The 18,802-nt window shown below is 32.9% G+C and overlaps 1 protein-coding gene across 9 annotated transcripts; it reads left to right on the top strand.

Annotated features, from left to right (window-relative positions):
* The first annotated feature begins 5,696 nt into the window (after positions 1-5,696).
* On the top strand, positions 5,697-17,912 carry LOC136207115 (putative pentatricopeptide repeat-containing protein At1g12700, mitochondrial). 9 transcript variants are annotated; one of them, XR_010676592.1, is made up of 5 exons: positions 5,697-5,958; positions 13,432-13,698; positions 15,076-15,176; positions 16,830-16,908; positions 17,407-17,912. XR_010676592.1 is itself a non-coding variant. In XM_065998395.1 (2 exons), the coding sequence occupies exon 1, from the start codon at positions 11,160-11,162 to the stop codon at positions 12,750-12,752; it is 1,593 nt and encodes a 530-aa protein (XP_065854467.1). In that variant the 5' UTR covers positions 8,084-11,159; the 3' UTR covers positions 12,753-12,773; positions 13,432-14,641. The 9 variants fall into 9 exon arrangements, 1 of the variants encoding a protein (XP_065854467.1); XR_010676587.1 differs by lacking the exon at positions 5,697-5,958 and adding an exon at positions 8,084-12,773; XR_010676594.1 differs by lacking the exon at positions 13,432-13,698.
* The last annotated feature ends 890 nt before the right edge of the window (positions 17,913-18,802 follow it).

Here is an 18,802-nt window from a genome sequence, read left to right as displayed (position 1 = left end):
TTTAACCTTAAGGAAATGGAGTATTAATTGTGAGAAATAGGATCTGTGGTTGAGATTCTGTGTGTCTCTGTTTTTCTTTTTACAAAAATAAATAAATATAATTTGATAGACACCTCATTTTTCTTCTAATTATCACAATATTAAAGGCATGCATTGATGTCAAAGAGAGCACAATAGAAGAGGAACTCATATTGTTATGTTCACTTTGCCATAGGATGTTGAGTATATTTGTGAGAAATAGGATTTCTGGTTGAGATTCTGTTTTTAGTAAGTTCTTTTATCTGTTTGAAGGTTGGTTGAGATAAATGAATCTTGTTTTAAGGGACAAATATGGCAGGATCCCTGTAAGGAGCGAGAGCGAGAGAGAGGGGCTATCAATGGTAGAACTGTGTTGTCACCACATAAAGTTCGTGAGATGCAAATGAGCAAGTTGATCCCTAATAGAGTTCGCAATTAGACTTGTTGTTTGATGGTACCATTAGTAGTTTCTTCATATGAGGATGTTTACTAGTGAGTACTTGGTTCATATGAACAGAATTCTTCAAGCTGAGTTCCTAATGCCTTGAAATTGTCTGATTTCTGTATGAGTTTGAGTGCAACGCTCAGTATTGTTTGTGAGAAATAGAATTTCTAATTCAGGTTCTGTTTGGCTATGTTTTTTTTCTATAAATTCTGACTTCTACTTGAAGAAGGTAGTGGGTAGGGATGCTTCGTGCTCCTTATGGAGAAAAGAAGATTGAAGAAGATGAAAATGAAAATGTGAGAAAACCGAATGAGCAAGTTTCCGTCTACTGAATTCATCTATGAGTGATTGGGCTGAGTCTCATAGCAAACATAAATGGTGGAATGACTAGAAGGTGAGAGATCATTCATCCTTGTACACAAGATTATAAATATCATGCCCATTTTTGTTGGTACTCATTGGGGAGTGGGAGGTTCTGCAGCATGCTTTTCTAATGGATCGTCCTCTCTTTTGTATGTACCTTAGCTGATATTCTTAGACACTTAAAAAAAAGGGCGGCCCGGTCGCATTACGCGTCCCCGCTGAGCGAGGGTCCGGGGAGGGGTCCCACCACAAGGGTGTATTGGGGGCAAGCCTTCCCTTGCCAATTTAATCGGCAAGAGGCCGCCCCTAAGACTCGAACCCGTGACCTCTGGTCACACGGCAACAACGTTTTACCGTTGCGCCAAGGCTCGCCCTCTACCAATAATTGACATATTGTGAACGGATAAACCTTAATCATGGCACTTGAATGTTTCTATTACAGCTGGTGGAAGTTCACAGAGTAAGTAACTTAATTTAGTATATTAGCAGAAGCTGTTCAGCTCTTGTTGTTGCCTAGCTAGAGTGTTCAACTTGTTTTTATGCCATCTACTATTACAGGTTGCTTTCTTGAGAAATAGAGTGCTTATGTTCGTTTGTGTTGCAAAATGAACCAATCAGATATTGATCTCTCTTGTCGAGAATTAACATTACATCCAAATTCAACATTTGTTACAATTTAATAGATCACAAAAGTAAGATGAGGGGCAAATAGGTTATTAAGCCTATAAGAATCTGAAATGAAAACTGTCTACAAAAGTAAATTCTTAGAGACAACAACGTAAAGGCTTACACTAATTTAAAGAAGTGAAAAAATACACGATTCTCTGTGTTCACTGTTTCTGCTGTATTTTTTTTACTATGCAGTGTTGAGTATTGTTTGTGAAAAATAGAATCTTTAATTGAGATTATGCTTGGCTATATATATATTCCTCGTCTACGAGTTCAAGTTCTAGTTTCCGAATAAAAGAAGTCAAACAAAGGTATCTTATTTGCTTGCTTCTTTACCAAATTCTTTGAATTTTCACCTCTCGTTTTTCTTCACTTGTAATCTGTTTTTGTTAGTATTAACACTTTAATGGGTTCTGTTTTCTTTTTGACAGAGGAACAAAAGGATTAATTATCTGAACAGATCACTAGAATTTCAACCAACTCTGTCCTTTTGCAATTTAAAATTATCTGTTCGCTTCATGCAAGTTGTGGAAAAAAGATCTATGGAGATTAGTGTTAAAAAGAAAATGTAGAAGGATAATATTCAAAGATCTATTTATTTATTTAGGTACTCCATTTGGCGAAGAACTCAGTTGAAAATGCTAAGCTAAAAGAAGAGGTTAGCACACCATCTATTTGATACTTTTCATCCACAAATTGTATTTAACTTGTTTAACTATTTTACTGCATGAAAAGGTGTCTGCACTTCTTGCCAAATACATAGGAAAATCAATTTCGCTGGTTGATCCATTGATTCCTCCTATCCATGGTGCTTTAATGGATTTTTTGGCAGCAGGTTCTTGAAATCAAAGGATAGAAAGCCTTGCTTTTGATCTGGAACTAAATGCTGGAACATTAGATCGTATATTATTGCCTTTCAGCTTAAAGGAATTCCAGAAACAGAAGGTACTGCTGCTGCCAAGGCTTTTGTGGACCAACGAACCTTTGTGTGCTAAGACTAATCCTGATGGAAGACTGGTTATTTGTTGTGGTAGCTACGACTAAATATTCCCTAGGCCAAATCATTTTAAAACGTCAAATGCACGTCGATGTTTTCAGGAACTGAGCCAATAAATGCAATGAACTTGGTTGAAACTTTCCTAGATTCGGTAAGTAAGTGAGAAGCCGGGGTTCTCATCACATTATATATGCTGAGTAAACAGGTGGATCTTTTTCCAACATTTGTTGTCAAAGCATGCATAATTGAAGTACTTGAAACTGTAACCTTGGGAAATCGAAATAGAGCCTTGCAGCTGTTATATATATTGTGGTTTCATCAAGTTCTTGTTTCCATCTTTGGAGTTTAATGTATCACCATTTTTTTAATTATCCTAATATAAGCAAAATCAGATGCATGAACAACTGCACATACTTTCACCTTTGGTTCCACCTCAAGAGTTCTAATTCCATTGCCTTTGTCAGCAAGCTGAGCCGGCACGTGGGTGATTGCGGATATATCCTACCCTACAATTGCTTGAAAGAAACAAACTCCTCTTCTCGTGCTTGGAATCCCTGCATGATCCAGGAAACACCAAATGGATGCTCCAAGGTAAATAACTCCACTTCCTTGTCAGATATGATCAATTACTTTGGAATGTTGTGATAGATAGAATGACAAATTCGGGATGCACGTGTTCATGAAATGGAAGTTAAGTCGTCTGATATTGTTATTGTGATGTGTGACAGGAATTGATTTGAGCTAATTAAGAAATGTCTAACATGTAGTTCAACATGTTTACTGACCCTAGGAAATTGCAGATGTCATTTATGGCCATACAACCAAAGGAAAGGGTGATTTTGTTTGATCATATGATTTTATACTCTTAATTGGCTCTCCTCTTAGAATAAGGATTCTTTCCCACTTGTGCTATTTGTTTTTATTTCTTTTATTTTAGTGTGTTCTTGCTATTTCAGAGGTTTCTTAATTGTTTTCTTTCAATTAGTATCAAACAACTTACTTTTTAACTATATTTGAGTTTTTATGGATAAAAAAAATACTTTTAAGTATAATTTATGAAAAAAAAAATTGGTTCGGTTATATTTCAATTTTCCCATAAAATTACGGTATTCCTTTTTTCCCCGTTTTGGATAACAATACACCTCTAGAGCCAATACAAAAAATTTATGTGGTGGCTGAAGTAGTAGTGGCTTGGGATGTTGATTCCTCTTAAGACGATCTAATATTATTTATTGTAATATTTAAGCTGAGAGGGCGTGTTTGGATGCTCTTCATTAATTTGTGGGTGCTCTGATATTTTTTTGGGTACTTTGATATAATTTAAATTAATACTAAATATAATTGTAGATAATTTTAAAAAAATGAATTTAATTTCCATAATCTAGTCACCTTTATTAATTAATTTAGAATAAAAATTTCTAAAAATTGATGTGATTATTGGCCTTTTCTTAATCAAATTTTTTACAAATCCACTTATTTTCCTATACCTTCATTGTCTTTAAGTCAATTTTCTTTTTCCAATTCTTAGAATTTAATGATTTTTTTTTTTTAATTCAGACTTCAATAACTAATGTAGTATTTTTTTTTAAGAAAAATCATATAATCATTACAAAAAAAAATTTAAGAAGACAATGAATCAACATTATACATACCATTTTGAAAAAAGAGAGTAAAAAAATAAACTTTATAGTAGTTATGGTAGTTAGAGACATGTGAAAAATAATCATGTGATTTTTAGAACTATAAAGATGTACTTTATGTTCATATTTTTTATCAAGAAATCAGTCTAAACATCTAATGTTGTAAAAAATATAGAGGTATTTGAGAAATGAGTTTCATAAAATTATATTTTGTAAAACAGAATACAAAATTGCAACTTAATGATTTTAGATAACTTCATCCGATCTTCTGGCATACGATGAGTAGCTTAAGGCTCAGACCCTTTTAGCAGTTTGGTTCTTATAATAACCACAAACACATGAGTTTGACTTAAACCACTTCAAGGAAAATTTTGTTGTAATGCAGATGCTGGCATCTTCAAAGAAGCAAAGTACAGTTTATTCGGTTGTCTCATTAGAGATTACTAGGTGAATGTATCACAGTGATTTAATGAGCACTAAGCGGACTGTTTGATCCCAACCTATCTGAGGCCCTTGCAATTCAGGAAGCCATTTACTGGTTGAAGAATTCCTATCAAGAACCTGTGGAGATTCAATCTGACTACTTGCAAGTTGTTAACTTATTAAACCACCCTATGCCGGACAATTTATATTTTTTTGAGATTATTTTGTCTTGTGTTAGTATCTTAAAAGAGCTAGGTAATTGCTCAGTCTCTTATCTAAACGTTCAGCGAATTCAGTCGCTCATCTCTTATCTAAGACGATCAATTCTCAATCTATTTGTGGTGTGTGGGCATGTCCATCACCCTATCTCAATGTTGTTCTTTCTTCCAATCCTAATAATTAAGAAGTGTTTTGTTTCAAAAAAAAAAAAAAAACATATGTACAATTGACAAATACTCCTACAATTATCCTATGTGAACCCTTATACTATATGCGTAGTTTAACCGTCCCCCTCAAGATGGAGGTGAAGCTGGAATCATGTGAGTAGCATTCAGAGATTTTGTGAAAAACTCTGCTAATTGATCATGAGTAGAAATGTACATCGTTTGTAAAACCCGACCTCAATGTGTTCACAGATGACGTGACAATCAATATTAACATGTTCGATTTTTTTGTGAAAAATAGGATTTCGTGCTATGGCAATAGCAGATTGGCTGTCGCTATACATCGAAATAGAGATATACAAGTGATAGAAATACCAAAATCAGACCAAAAAAAAAAAAAAACTAATCCACTTCACCTCATAACTTGTAGTTGTCATACTACGATATTCGGCTTTTGCAAAAAGATCGACTAACAATTATTTTTTTTTTTTGCCTTTCAGGAGATAAATGAGTTTTCAAGGAAGATGCAAAAATCGATTATGATCTGTGAGATTCTTTACATTTTGCCAAATTTGCATCACAATATGTTGATGTCCCTTAAACTAATCAACTAGACATCTATAGAATAGAAGATAAAATCAATAAATTACCATATTAACAGGGGCGGATTTAAGGGGGGCATAGGGGCATATGGCCCCCCCCCCCCCCCCCCCCCCCCCTTCAAAAAAAAAAAAAAAAAAAATCCAAAACGACGTCGTTTTGGTTAGAACCAAAACGACGTCGTTTTGGTTAATGTTTGTAAATAGCGGAGGTGGAGTTACGGACAGACAAAAGACCAATTACTATTTTATTTCTCACCTGCTCTCGACTTCTCTTCTCTCCCTGCTCTCCTCCCCAAATCGCAAAACGCAGACAGCTCCCTCCTCCTCCGTCCGTCCGACTTCTCTCCTCCCTGCGCCTCCGGCCGGCCGTCCGTCTCCCGTCTTCGGTCAGTGCTGCTGCGGTCCCGCCCCTGAGCAGGTTAGTTTACTTATGCTTTTTCTGCTTTAAATTAATTTTAGGTTAAATTAGTTTTAGGTTAAAATTATTTTAGGAAAATGGATATTGATAGTTTGTTTTTTTTTGTTTATTTTTAATGTTGGTTAATGGATATTGATGGATAGATTGTTATTAATTTTAGGTTATTCTTAATTTTAGTTAGGTTAATTGAATTGGTTGAATGGTGATAAGTTAGTTCATCTAGCTGAAATATATTCAGAAGATTTCTCATGGACTGAGGTTCTGATGATTAAGAATCAGCTTGAAATGTATATTTATGATGTTAAAAGAGATATCAACTTTGCTGCTGTTGAAGATTTAGGATGTCTTTCCAAGAAGATGGTTTCAACTGGAAAAGCTCAAACTTTTCCATTGGTGTATCGCCTAATTGAATTGGCATTGCTTTTACCAGTTGGAACAGCTTCTGTTGAAAGAGTATTTTCAGCAATGAATATTGCAAAGACCGATTTGAGAAATCGAATGTCAGATGATTGGCTGAATGACTGTTTGGTAGTATTTAGCTCGAAGGATATCTTCATCAATATTGATAATGAAGATATTTTGGATCGTTTTCAAGCTATGACAAATCGTAGATGTCAATTGCCACCTCGTAATCGTCGATCTACTTATCATTAGAAGTTTTTTTTATTTATTTTAAGACTTTTTGTATCGAATAGCAATTATGTACTAAAGTGTATTTTTTTCAATTAATGTTATTTTATCTAAAAAAAATTTTACATAGAGTTTCGCCCCCCTCCCTCAATTCTTGGATTCGCCACTGCATATTAATTACCTTAAACTAATCAATTGGATATCTATAGAATAGAAGATAAAATCAATAAATTACCATATTAATTACCTTAGGCTAATCAACTGGATATCTATAGAATAGATTAATGAATATATTAGGGTGAGCATCGATTCGGTTCGGTTACTAACCGAATCGAACTTTCGGTTAACCGAATCGATATTGGTGCTATTTTTATAACCGAACCGTATAAGATTGGTAATCGAATTTTATTTAACCAAAAATTTTCGGTTCGGTTACTCACCGAATAATCGAAAACTCATAATATTTAATTTTTATATATTTTTGTTTAATTGGTTTCAAATAATGTTCTTATATAAAAATTACAATCGAAGAAATTAAAGACTAATGAACCAAAATTATATATATTACTATATAGAAGGAAAGAGGTTGCACAGTACAATTGAATAATTTTATTAATTTTTTTCAATTACACCCCTCTTTTATCTTATTTGTTCTATTTTTTCTGGTTTTATATATATAAAGAAAAAAGTATATTTTTGAGGAGTTGGATTTTATATTTTATAAGTTATTTATATATGTAAAAATAAAATTATATTTTTTATATTTATATAATAAGTTCGGTTTGGTTATCAGTTATATTGATATATTTTTTTAGTAACCGAAACGATAACTGATTATCAAACTAAGCTAAAATTAAAACCGAATCGAACCAGAATGTTATGATAACCGAATCAAACTAAAATTTTGGTTCGGTTATCGGTTTGGTAATCGGTTACCAGTTATTTTACTCACCCTAGAATATATAGTTGGATTTGCACAATAGATATGCACCTTAGTGTCAAGTATAAGAGTAGAGAAAGTAACCACATACGGTGACAGCTGCTGGCTAGACTGTTATATCAGTCATAGATTAAATTTAAAATAATTTAAATTTAAAAATTGTAAATAAATTAACTAACAATCGTTTATAATTGCTTGATAATACCATGTTGACATGTTTGCAAGGATCATTCATTTCCGTTCTTGTATAATATTTTTTTATATAATCTTGTAATTTTAAAATATTTACTACACATTGTAGCGATGTTTTTTCAATCAAATTCTAGCTCTCCTCAAAATTCTTTTCACGTGCTTTCTAAATCCTTTGATAAATCCATGAATTTGAAATAAGTAGGTCTTTTTTTTTAAATTTTATTTAGTTTAGATAGTAGTTTGGAGGTTTAAATATTGTGTTATAAATTTTTTTAGTTATATTAATTTTAACGTTATTTATTAAAGTAAAATGAATATAATTTGAATGGATCCTTACATATTTTTTTTATCGTTATATAATTTGTGTTCGTTGGAATATTTTGTAACTTAATTTATTATATCTATTAAATTTAAAAATAATTTTTTTTTCAGTTATATTGGTTTTAATGTTATTTATTAAAGTTAAATGAATGGAATTTGAATGGATCCTTACATATATGTTGTCATTATATAATTTTTTTTCGTTTTGATATTTTGTAAGTTATTTTATTGTATCTATTAAATATAAATTAGATTAGATATTTATAATTTTCTTTTGTTACTATTTTGGTAACTAATAAAAAAGACCTCTAAAACTCTCCTCATCAATTTCTTTTGTTAATCATGACAAAACATGAATTGAGAACAAACTAACTATTACATATAAAAAAATCGAATAATTACCTTGGGAACATAACGATTTCCTGTAATTTTTTACTCTTTTGCTTTTCCCGATTTCAGTTGTACATGCCTCTTTTATTTCCATCAGATTTCTTCAATTGAAGATATCAAAGTCTAAATTATGACAATTCTTGAAAAAAATGCTATTAATACAGTTTATCAATTGAAATCGTTCCTAAATAAATCTGAATCTCTTACTGAAATCAGAACAAAATTATATAAAAAAAAATTATATGATTAAGAACAAAATTAATACATAATAAAAAAAATAAAGGTTGATGATGACTTTGATTTTCGGTGGCCAATGAATATAATGATAAAATATTACCTTGGGAAACATAACGATTTCCTGTAATTTTTTACTCTTTTGCTTTTCCCGATTTCAGTTGTCCATGCCTCTTTTATTTCCATCATATTTCTTCAATTGGAGATATCAAAATCTAAATTCTGACAATTCTTGAAGAAAATGCTATTAATACAGTTTATCAATGGAAATCACACCTAAATAAATCTGAATCTCTTAATAAAATCAGAACAAAATTATATATAAAAAAATTATATGATTAAGAACAAAACTAATACATAAATAAAAAAAAATAAAGGTTGATGACGACTTTGATTTTCGGTGGCCAATGAATATAATGATAGAATGCTATCTGTCATGTTTTATATATAGGTTTATTTGTGACTTTTGGATTTCTTTCGCTATGTGTTTTTTCATCTTCTTGTAACTCTTACTTATTTTATTACTTAATTGATGGACTATTAATTGAAAATAAATAATGTATTAATATAGTATTAATTATACAGAGATAATTAGAACTCATTAACTCATTTATTCTCTTTGCTCCTACGATGCCAACTAAGCCAAAAAACCTCTAAAAATCTTCTTGCAAATTATCTCTGCTTCCGTAATTATATATACTATAGAAGTATAGATTTGATTATGGAATCAAAATTTTGTAAATATTTAATACAATTTTATGACTTGTGAGCAGCAATTTTTCTTACAATATAAAATATTATAATGTGTAAAATAAATTATAAGAAAACATGTCTTTAAATACATATTAAATAAATAAAATAAAATTTCCTACCAAAAAAAATAAAAAATAAAAATAAAATGATAAATGAGGTGTAGGACTCATTGAATAGTGGTGATAGTGACTAACTACTAGAGAGAGTTTTTTTTTTAATAGATGATGTTTTATAAAGAGAGTTGTTAGAAATGAGTGAAGTGAAATGGTTGGAGGGTGTGCAACCCTCCATCCATTGGAGTTGCTCTCTTTACCTGCTATAAAGAAAGCAGCATGCCTTAGCATAGTATCACCGTTAAACAAAAAGAGGCAAACCACTTGAAAACATTGCCGAACACCATAAAACAAGGGTGTTGGTAAGTTAATGCCCATAGTTTACTTGTTTCCGCTTCCATTTTGACAATTTTGTCAATATCATATTTCATTCAAAAACTGTTAATTGTTTTTTTCACGAGCAAAACTGAAATTCTAAAAATAATCGATGAGTTTGAATCCGAGAACTCCGGAAATGAACCATTTCGAAGATGAGGTAAATTTTTTATAAAAAAATTGTCGTTTTTCCCCTAGGAGATCAGGAAAACCTCCTTAGCAATGACCAGATGGCCAAGAAAACCGTCTGGCCAATGGCCAGGCGAATCGGTCATTTTCCTTTGTTGTGCCTCATTCCAGACATGATTCTGATTCTGAAATGTGATTTTGAGACAGATTAGAAAGTAACGAGAGAATGAGAAGTTTTGAACGAACAAACTAACAAGGGTAAAATTATCAATAGAAGGAAGAAGGCGGTAACTAGTAAAATAAGTGCGGTAAATAGCAATTCAGTAAAACAATGAATAACACAAGGATTGAATGCTTTAACTAAAATAATTAGATAAAACCCACATTCTACATCAATGAATGGTTTAACTAGAAAAACAGATAAACCCACATCAATAGAATGAATGCTTTTGTTTGGGAGGAGGTTAATAGGAGTAAATGGAAGTAATGGAAGGTTAAGTATTAAGTTAACCTTGTTTGGGAGTTATTTTTTGAAAGTAAATAGAGGTTAATGGGGTTAAATCTTTACTTCCTCTAACCTTCAAACTCTAATCTCCAAATTGGGGGTTAATGTGAGTAACGTAAACTTTTTTAAATTTTTTTGTCTTTGGAGAGTAAATTTTCCCCTCCAAATTTAAACTCTCAAACAAGGTTAAACATTTAACCTCATTTACATCCTATAAACTCCCAAACAAGATTAATTTTTAACTTTCCATTCCATTCCATCACTTCCCTTCCCTTTCCATTACCTGTTTTAACTCTCACCTCCCTTAACCTCCAAACACTCAAACAAAGCTTAAAATTGAATGGTTTAACGTTTTCTCCATTTTTAATCTGCTTTTTTTGTTATTCAATGCTCACCATCATCTCCTCCACACGCCTTCTTCTTTCTTCCTTTTCTCCATTTCATCACATTTCGCCTTTCATTTCTCCACTCCATACTAGTTACTCTGCCACTGAGCTCAATGTGTTGGGCCCACGAGTTCACCAACAGCTCCACCATTAGTATGATATTGTCCGCTTTGGGCCAAGCCCGCACGGATTTGTTTTTGGGCTCCTTCCCAAAAGGCCTCATACTAATGTAGTTGGTGAACTGCTTTATAAACTATGCAATTCCCTTGAATCTTTCCAATGTGGGACTTGGGATGTATACCCAACACAATGAACTTGTCTCTTTCTTCCATAAGCTTCTTCGCACAAAGCCCCGACCATCCGTAATTGAGTTCAATAAATTGTCATCTTCACTGGCGAAGATGAAACAATTTCAGACTGTCATTTCTTTGTCCAACCAGATGGAATTGGTGAGTGTTAAACCTCATTTGTATACTTGTAACATCTTAATTAACTGCTTCTCCCATTTACAACGTGTGGATTTGGGGTTTTCTATTCTGGCTAAAATTTTGAAGCTTGGTTTTGAGCCTACCATTATAACCTTCACTACTTTAATCAATGAATTGTGTAGAGATGGTAAAATTGGACATGCTGTAGATTTATTTGATAAGATAGTGGCCATAGGTCATCAACCTGATGTGCATACTTATAATGTGATTGTGAATGGTCTGTGTAAAATTGGAAATTTGCATGTGGCTATGAGTTTGCTGAAAAGAATGAAGGAGAAAGGTTGTGAGCCTAATGTGGTGACATACAGTGCCATTATTGATGGCCTTTGCAAGTGTAACCAAGTTGATGAAGCATTTGATCTTTTCAAAGAGATTAAAAGTCAAGGAATTTTGCCTAATGTTGTCACTCACACCTCACTAATTCATGGTCTTTGCTATTCGAGCAAGTGGAAGGAAGCTTCGGCGTTGTTTGAAGAGATGTTGGAAAGGAATATAGTACCAGATGTAGTGACTTTCAGTATATTAGTAGATGAACTTTGCAAAGATGGAATGATAGTAAAGGCTCAATCTATTTTAAGCAGGATGATTCAAACCGGTGTTGAGCCTAATGTCGTTACATATAATTCACTTATAGATGGATATGGTCTTCATGGACAAATGCATCTAGCTAGGAAAGTGTTTTATGTGATGATGAGAAAGGGTTGCAATCCTGATGTCCATACTTATAGCATCTTGATCAATTGGTATTGTAAGAACAAAGGTACTTACAAGGCAAAGCAACTTGTTAATGAAATGTCTTCTAGAGGTTTAGTTCCTGATCATTATGTTTATAGTTCTATTATATATGGTTTATGTCATGCAAGAAGACCTTGGGAAGCCTTCAAGCTCTTTAAGGATTTGTGTGCAACTGGCTATCTACCTAATGTTATAACATACTCAACTCTACTACATGGCTTTTGTGAAAATGGACATTTTGACATAGCATTCTCCTTATTTGATGAAATGAAAGTGACCAATTTGAAGCCTGATGTAGCTACATACAATATCTTAATTGAAGACATGTGCAAAGCTGGAAGGTTTAAGGATGTAAAGAAATTGTTGTCTAATCTTTTTATTGATCAATTGCGGCCTACAATTCAAACATATACTATGATAATTGATGGACTTAGCAAGAGAAGATTTCTAGATGAAGCATACCAGATCTTCAAAAATATGGAGAACAATGTCTGCTCGCCAGATAATTGTTCTTATAATGTGATGATTCACGGATTTCTTCGTTGCAAGGATTTAGACAAAGCAGCAGAGCTTATTCATGACATGCGTGGCAAGGGCTTCTCTGCAGATAACACCACATTGATGTTGGTAGCTGAGAATAAAGCCATCCTGAAATTACTATAAAAAGTCTTCGTGCATATCAAGGTGAGATGATGAGTTGAAATTTACATTTATTACACCTGCTTACAAATTATGTTTTATTGATACTCCAACTCAATTTATTTTAATATGAATCTAATCCCCCTATAAAAGTGTAAAGAGTCGGTCAAAATACATAGGTAGTTTGTGCTAGGGATAGAGATTCTTGCGGTGGATGAGAATTTTTATGAAAAAGTATGTGATTTCTTTGATAAGTTGATCAGCTTTGTCAAATGGTTTTAATCTCTAAAATAGCAATGTTAGAATAGAATGTGAGGTTACTAATATTAAAAAAAGCGGTCGTCAATTGCTTAAAATTTTCTTTCATTTGCATGATAGTTTGGTATCTAGTGTTTTTTTCAAGCTACGAAATGAGTTTATGGTACTTATTTCCCATGCATATGATTACATGATTTCTGATCTTGATTTAAGCTTTCTAAAATAAGCGTAAGTAATAATAGTAAATAGTTATTATCAAGATGATGTGTACCAACAAGAGGCAATCAAGTTTTAGTTTGCTGGATTTCTTATGTCTTAGATTATTTTTAAGGGTGTATTGTTGGGATCTTAAATGTTTGTACCTCTTAAAATAAAGGACAAATCTATTAAAAAGATTTCATGAATTCTTCTAATTAATATAGCTTTATTCGGGTATATATTTCAGGTGTTGGCATTGGTATTGGACTTTTGTCTTTAATCCTTTGCAACTCTAAGTTATGTTTGTTCTTGAAGACAAGAAGAAACAGAATTCGTAAACAGAGACCTTTCTACGTCTGTTGCAGAGTCTAAAGGCCAGAAAGAGCTACAGAGAACTACAACTAGAGCAGATTTCCAGGCCAGGAAGAGGCTGTGACACTGTTTATAAAGGAATGCTACTGGACAGTAGCATAGTTGCTGCGGAGTGATCAAGAAATATTGCCAATGGCTCACAGTAAAGTTCACATACTTTGAGTATAAGTTTAAGTTTTTGTTAATCATGAAAGGTATCTACCTTTCATGTTATCTTTTTTTCATATACTTTCTTTGGTTATCTTAGAGAGTGTTGGTGAATATTCTGCAAATAAATAAAAGGCTACTCCCTTACTTGCATGTGCTGCAGAATTGAGTTGATAAGAATTTGGAGTATATAATTTGTTTATTTGTTCGAATTTTCTTTTTCTCTTTCACTAAAAGCTCGAGCTGATAGTCCACTTCATATTAATATCTGATACACCCCCCACACGCAAATTCCCACTAGGCTTGAAGCGTAGGCCCATATTACCATGTTCTGCAATTAAATCAACAAATGGGGCTGCCATGAATCGAACCCTAGACCACTTGGTTAAAGTGGTTCTGATACCATGTCATGGAACGGATTGAACTAAAAGCTCTAGCTGATAGTTAAAGGTCCATTTGATATTAATATCTGACAGCCCATTCAGCATCTGATGATACCTTATGGCTAAAATGACAGCTCATCTGCATCTGATGATACCTTATGGCTGAAACTGATTTAAGCTATGTATTAATTATTAATACTTAGTTTTGTTCTATTTCAATGATTTAGACATCTAGGGTTAACGTTGGAACTTGGAGCATGTACTTTGAATTCCTCAAAGGTTAATGTAGTTTTTTGTACATCACTTTGCAATGTTATCTCATCTTCTTTTCAGATATGTATCATCTGTAAATGAATGTCATGCTCTTCTACGACTTATGTTGTTCTAGTTTTGTGTGTTCACTATTCTGGAATCGTGTTATTCTGCTGGCTGGTCATCATCAGACAGAGTCAAAACTAGTAGCCAAATGAGCTTGTGACGCCTTTCCAGGCTTCTTTTACTTGAACAATATAGGGAAGCCATGCAGTTGAATTCGAGTACCTTTGATATGTCCACTTGTTTTGTTTCTTTCTCCAAATCCTAAGCCCATGCAGTTGCATTGGCTACTTGAAAATGATCAGGATTTGTGTTCTGATTTTCAGTTATAAAGCTGATCTGCTGTTGATAAATATATTTATATAGATCAGAGTTTCATCTATTTGATATTAGTAAATTTAGAATAGGAACTGCTTGATAGTAGAGATAACATATCTATGTATATTCAGCAACTTGATAATATGAATAAATTTAGGTTAAAGTTTCAGTTAGAATTTTGATAAATATAATGAATTCAGATTTGGAACTGCCTTATAAAATTGGTTAGTTATTTTATCATTTTTTGCTTAAAATTTTCTGTCATTTGCATGATAGTTGAGCATCTATTGTTATTTTAAAGCTACGAAATGAGTTTATGATGCTTATTCCACATGCATATGATGACATGATTTCAGATCCTAACAAATCTCTTAGAGGATGTTGCCTTGCTATAAAGAAAGTAGCATGCTACGACTTTTGCCTTAGCTGGGTATCACCATTGTTTCAGTCAAAATTGGTGAGTCTCAAGTTTACTGTAATGCCTGAACATTTGAGATAACAGCTTTTGCAGAATATTCAATATATCAATCTGCTATTTTATTTTTGAAATTAGTATTTAGATCATTGTAATGCAAAGATAGACTGTTGCAGTTTGAAGTTTGCTTTCTACTCCAAGCTAAAATAATTATAGTATCTATAAACAAAAAGAAGCAAACCACTTTTAGTTAGCTGGATTTGTTAAGTTCTGCCAAAGAGATGCTCTGGTCTCCTTTTGATTAGCACCGTACACAATGGTCCATTTAATACACAGATTGCTGAACACCATAAAACAATAACTGAGCATCCATCCCCCACACCAACAACAGCGTGAATAACACAAGGATTGAACACAATCCAATTTCTAAGTAAATCACCGGAGTTATAATTAGAAATAATCTGCCACTTATTCAACCCCCTAACAGGATTACTCTGTTCAGCAGTCTGATTAGCCTTCCAAATATTCTTCATCTGAGTTTTGGATCTGCAATATGCAACAGAATGTCCTAATTTCTGTCAGCTCTTCAAAATTCTCCCTTATACTACATCTTGAGGAAAATGGACTCACAAAATTCAGATACTCCATTCAAAATTCTGGTCTCCATTCATCTTCCTAAAATACCTGATCTAGAAAAACTCCTATAACACGCATCTCAATCAAAATTCTACCAAAGTTTAGCCTAGATTTGTTATGGCTTATAGTACTTTAATCTGGGAATCTGAAATCTTTATAGCTGTTAAAATTATTAAGATAAGGAGTCTAGGAAAAGGAAATAGTTATTATCAGTTGGATTACATTCCCCATGCATATGATTACATGATTTCTGATCCTGATTAAGTAATAATAGTAAATTGTTATTATCAGTGAACAAACAACATGATTGACCACTTCAATTACCAAAAAGAAAAAGAGGCAAACAACTTTTGGTTGATCTGGATTTGTTATGTCTTAGATTATTTTTAAGGAATATCAAATATTCATACATCTTGAAAGAAACGAACTCCCCTTCTCGTGCTTCGAAGCTTCCATCTGGATTTTTGTTGTGTTCACTCTGCTGCTGGATTTTTGGGACTCATTGTTATAGGATGTTGAGTATTATTCGTGAGAAATAGGATTTCTGCTTGAGATTCTGAAGCAGATATGGCAGAATCCCCCTAAGAATAAGAAGAGAGAGAAAAATTGCTCAGTTCTCCTTATGCTTCATTATCTGAACCATGCTTGCAAAGGCTATCAGTGATAGAAGTATGCTGTCACCACATCAAGTTGACCCCTAATAAGGTCCGCACTTAGATGGTTTCAGTTGTAGTTTCTTCATATGAGGATGTTTACTAGTGAATACTTGGGTTCATATTGTGTTCAGTGCTTCAAGGTGTGTTCCTAATGGTCCATACAGTAATCCTCAGCCTTAGGAGATTCTTTACTCTGAATTTAATTACGATTAGATTTCTGAGCAATTAGATGTATGAATTGATTTATTTAGTTCAGAAAGTAGTAATTTAGTTGTTTTTTTTTTCTCTTGTTTCATATTCAAGGTTTACCCAACATTTTATTATTTATTTAGTTCAGGTGATTTGCTAATTTGGTAAAAAAATATATGTTACTGAATAATCAAGTTTGAATCCTTATGTGCAGGTGATTTGTGCTTTTCTGCTTGGTAGTATTATCTTCATTCATTCCTATTGGAATTATTTCCTTGTTTGCATACCAAGATGTAAGTTAGCTTTGTGTTTTTGATACCGTTCCTTTTGTAATTGATTTTAGGTTTCCTATTGCTTTACCAGGTTGTTGAAATCATTGACCATTATGAGACTGAGTGTATCCCTCCATAAAATAGGACTGAGACAAAACATGCAACAAAACAGTTAGAGTAGGAGCCTCTGAATAATAAGCTTCAATTTTAAAGGGTTTTAAAGACCTTTGTTGAACTGTGGGTTTACTTGTTCGCTGCTATCTTCCTTTTCCTTTGGGCATAAATATTTAAGAGCATCAAACCGTAGAAAAAAATGTCATACTCAAATAGATTCTTTTAAGGAAATTATATCCTTTTTCATGATTAATTCATGTTTGCAATAGCTGCAGCTAATTATGTTTTAAAATCTGATTGCATTGTACCTTATTTTAATCGGAATCTTATATATTACAATCCTAGTTAATTGAGTTTGTCTGTGGTGATTTTATGATAACATGGTGATGATGGTCCATAATTCAGGTATGTGAAGACCCGAAGTGATTAATAATTGAGAAGTCTTAGAGATGAGAATGATACAGATGCAATTGAGAAGTCTTAGAGATGAGAATGATACAGATGCTTGTAAGCTTGAAAAGGCAAATGCAGGGAGCGCTGCAACTACACCTTGTGGCCTAATAGCTTGGAGCTTGTTTGTACTTATAGCTTCTCTCGCAATAACACACAAATACAAGTGAATAAGAAAGATCTCATGGAATAGTGATAGAGAGCACAAGTTCGGCAGTAATACCATTCCTAAGAATTTCTTATAATTTGTTGTTAATTATATGAGTTATGGATTTGCTAGCAAGAGAAGTTAAACACAAAAGAAGAGATTAAACACAACACAAGCAAGAACTTCTTCCTTACTCAATCTAATCTTCATTTGCAGTTTTGAAAGACTTGTACCTTTCTTTCTTTCTTCAGATGATGTGTCACGTTCCGGTATTACATTGATGTTATTTTGAATGTAAAACCTAAATTGATACTTCACAAAAACATTAGACCTATTTCGGTACTTTATTCCAAACTTAAACTAACTTAGTTTTATTAAGGGTTAATGTGCAAAAATACCCTGACGTTTTAGGTCAGAAGCAATTTTATTCCTAACGTCTAAAATGGTGTAATTTTACCCCTAACTTTATAAGCCAAGAGCAATTTTACCCTGAACGTTGATAAATTGAGTCAATTTGAAAAATAATTCATCAAAGTGCCTTCTCGGTCATGAATCTTGTCATCTACACTTCACATGTACGTCATTTTATCACAAACATATGTTGAGATGTGAAAAAAAAATATATATATTCTCTTTTATACGAATTGGATAAAAAAAATTCAAAAATTTCACCAAATTTATAAATATTAATTTCCATTTTATTATTAAATTATAAAAAACATGATTTTTTTTTAAACTAACTGATATGCAATTCGTGCCGAAAAAATATCTATGTTTTATAATAGTGTCTGAAATTGACCGAAATTATTAACGTTAGGGATAAAATTGCTCTTGGATACCAATACTGGGTAAAATTACACTATTTTAGATATTAGAGGCATTTTTACCGCTGCTCCGAGTGCTCTTCATGGTACAACTGCTGAGTGGTTCTTCGATTTATGCGTCTCGACCTCTACTACTGATCTTATTAAATCTGTACTGGTTTTTTATACCATTTGGCAGCAACGGAACTCGCTGATGTGGAAAGGAGTTATGCAACAACCTGCCGTAAGCTGGACGTGTAACCTGAATTTTTATGAGGAATGGAAGTCGTGCAACTCGCATGGCCAACCTATTATGCTACTGCATTTCGACCCCAGGCCCGGTGGTGTCCGCCCCCTTCAGGCCATCTGAAATGTAACACGGACGGTGCTGTCTTTCGCG

The sequence above is a fragment of the Euphorbia lathyris genome, chromosome 9 (assembly GCF_963576675.1).
Source record: "Euphorbia lathyris chromosome 9, ddEupLath1.1, whole genome shotgun sequence".
NCBI classification, from domain to species: Eukaryota; Viridiplantae; Streptophyta; class Magnoliopsida; order Malpighiales; family Euphorbiaceae; genus Euphorbia; species Euphorbia lathyris.
Note: the sequence above shows the minus strand (reverse complement) of the source record. Positions and strands in the feature narration are given on the sequence as shown.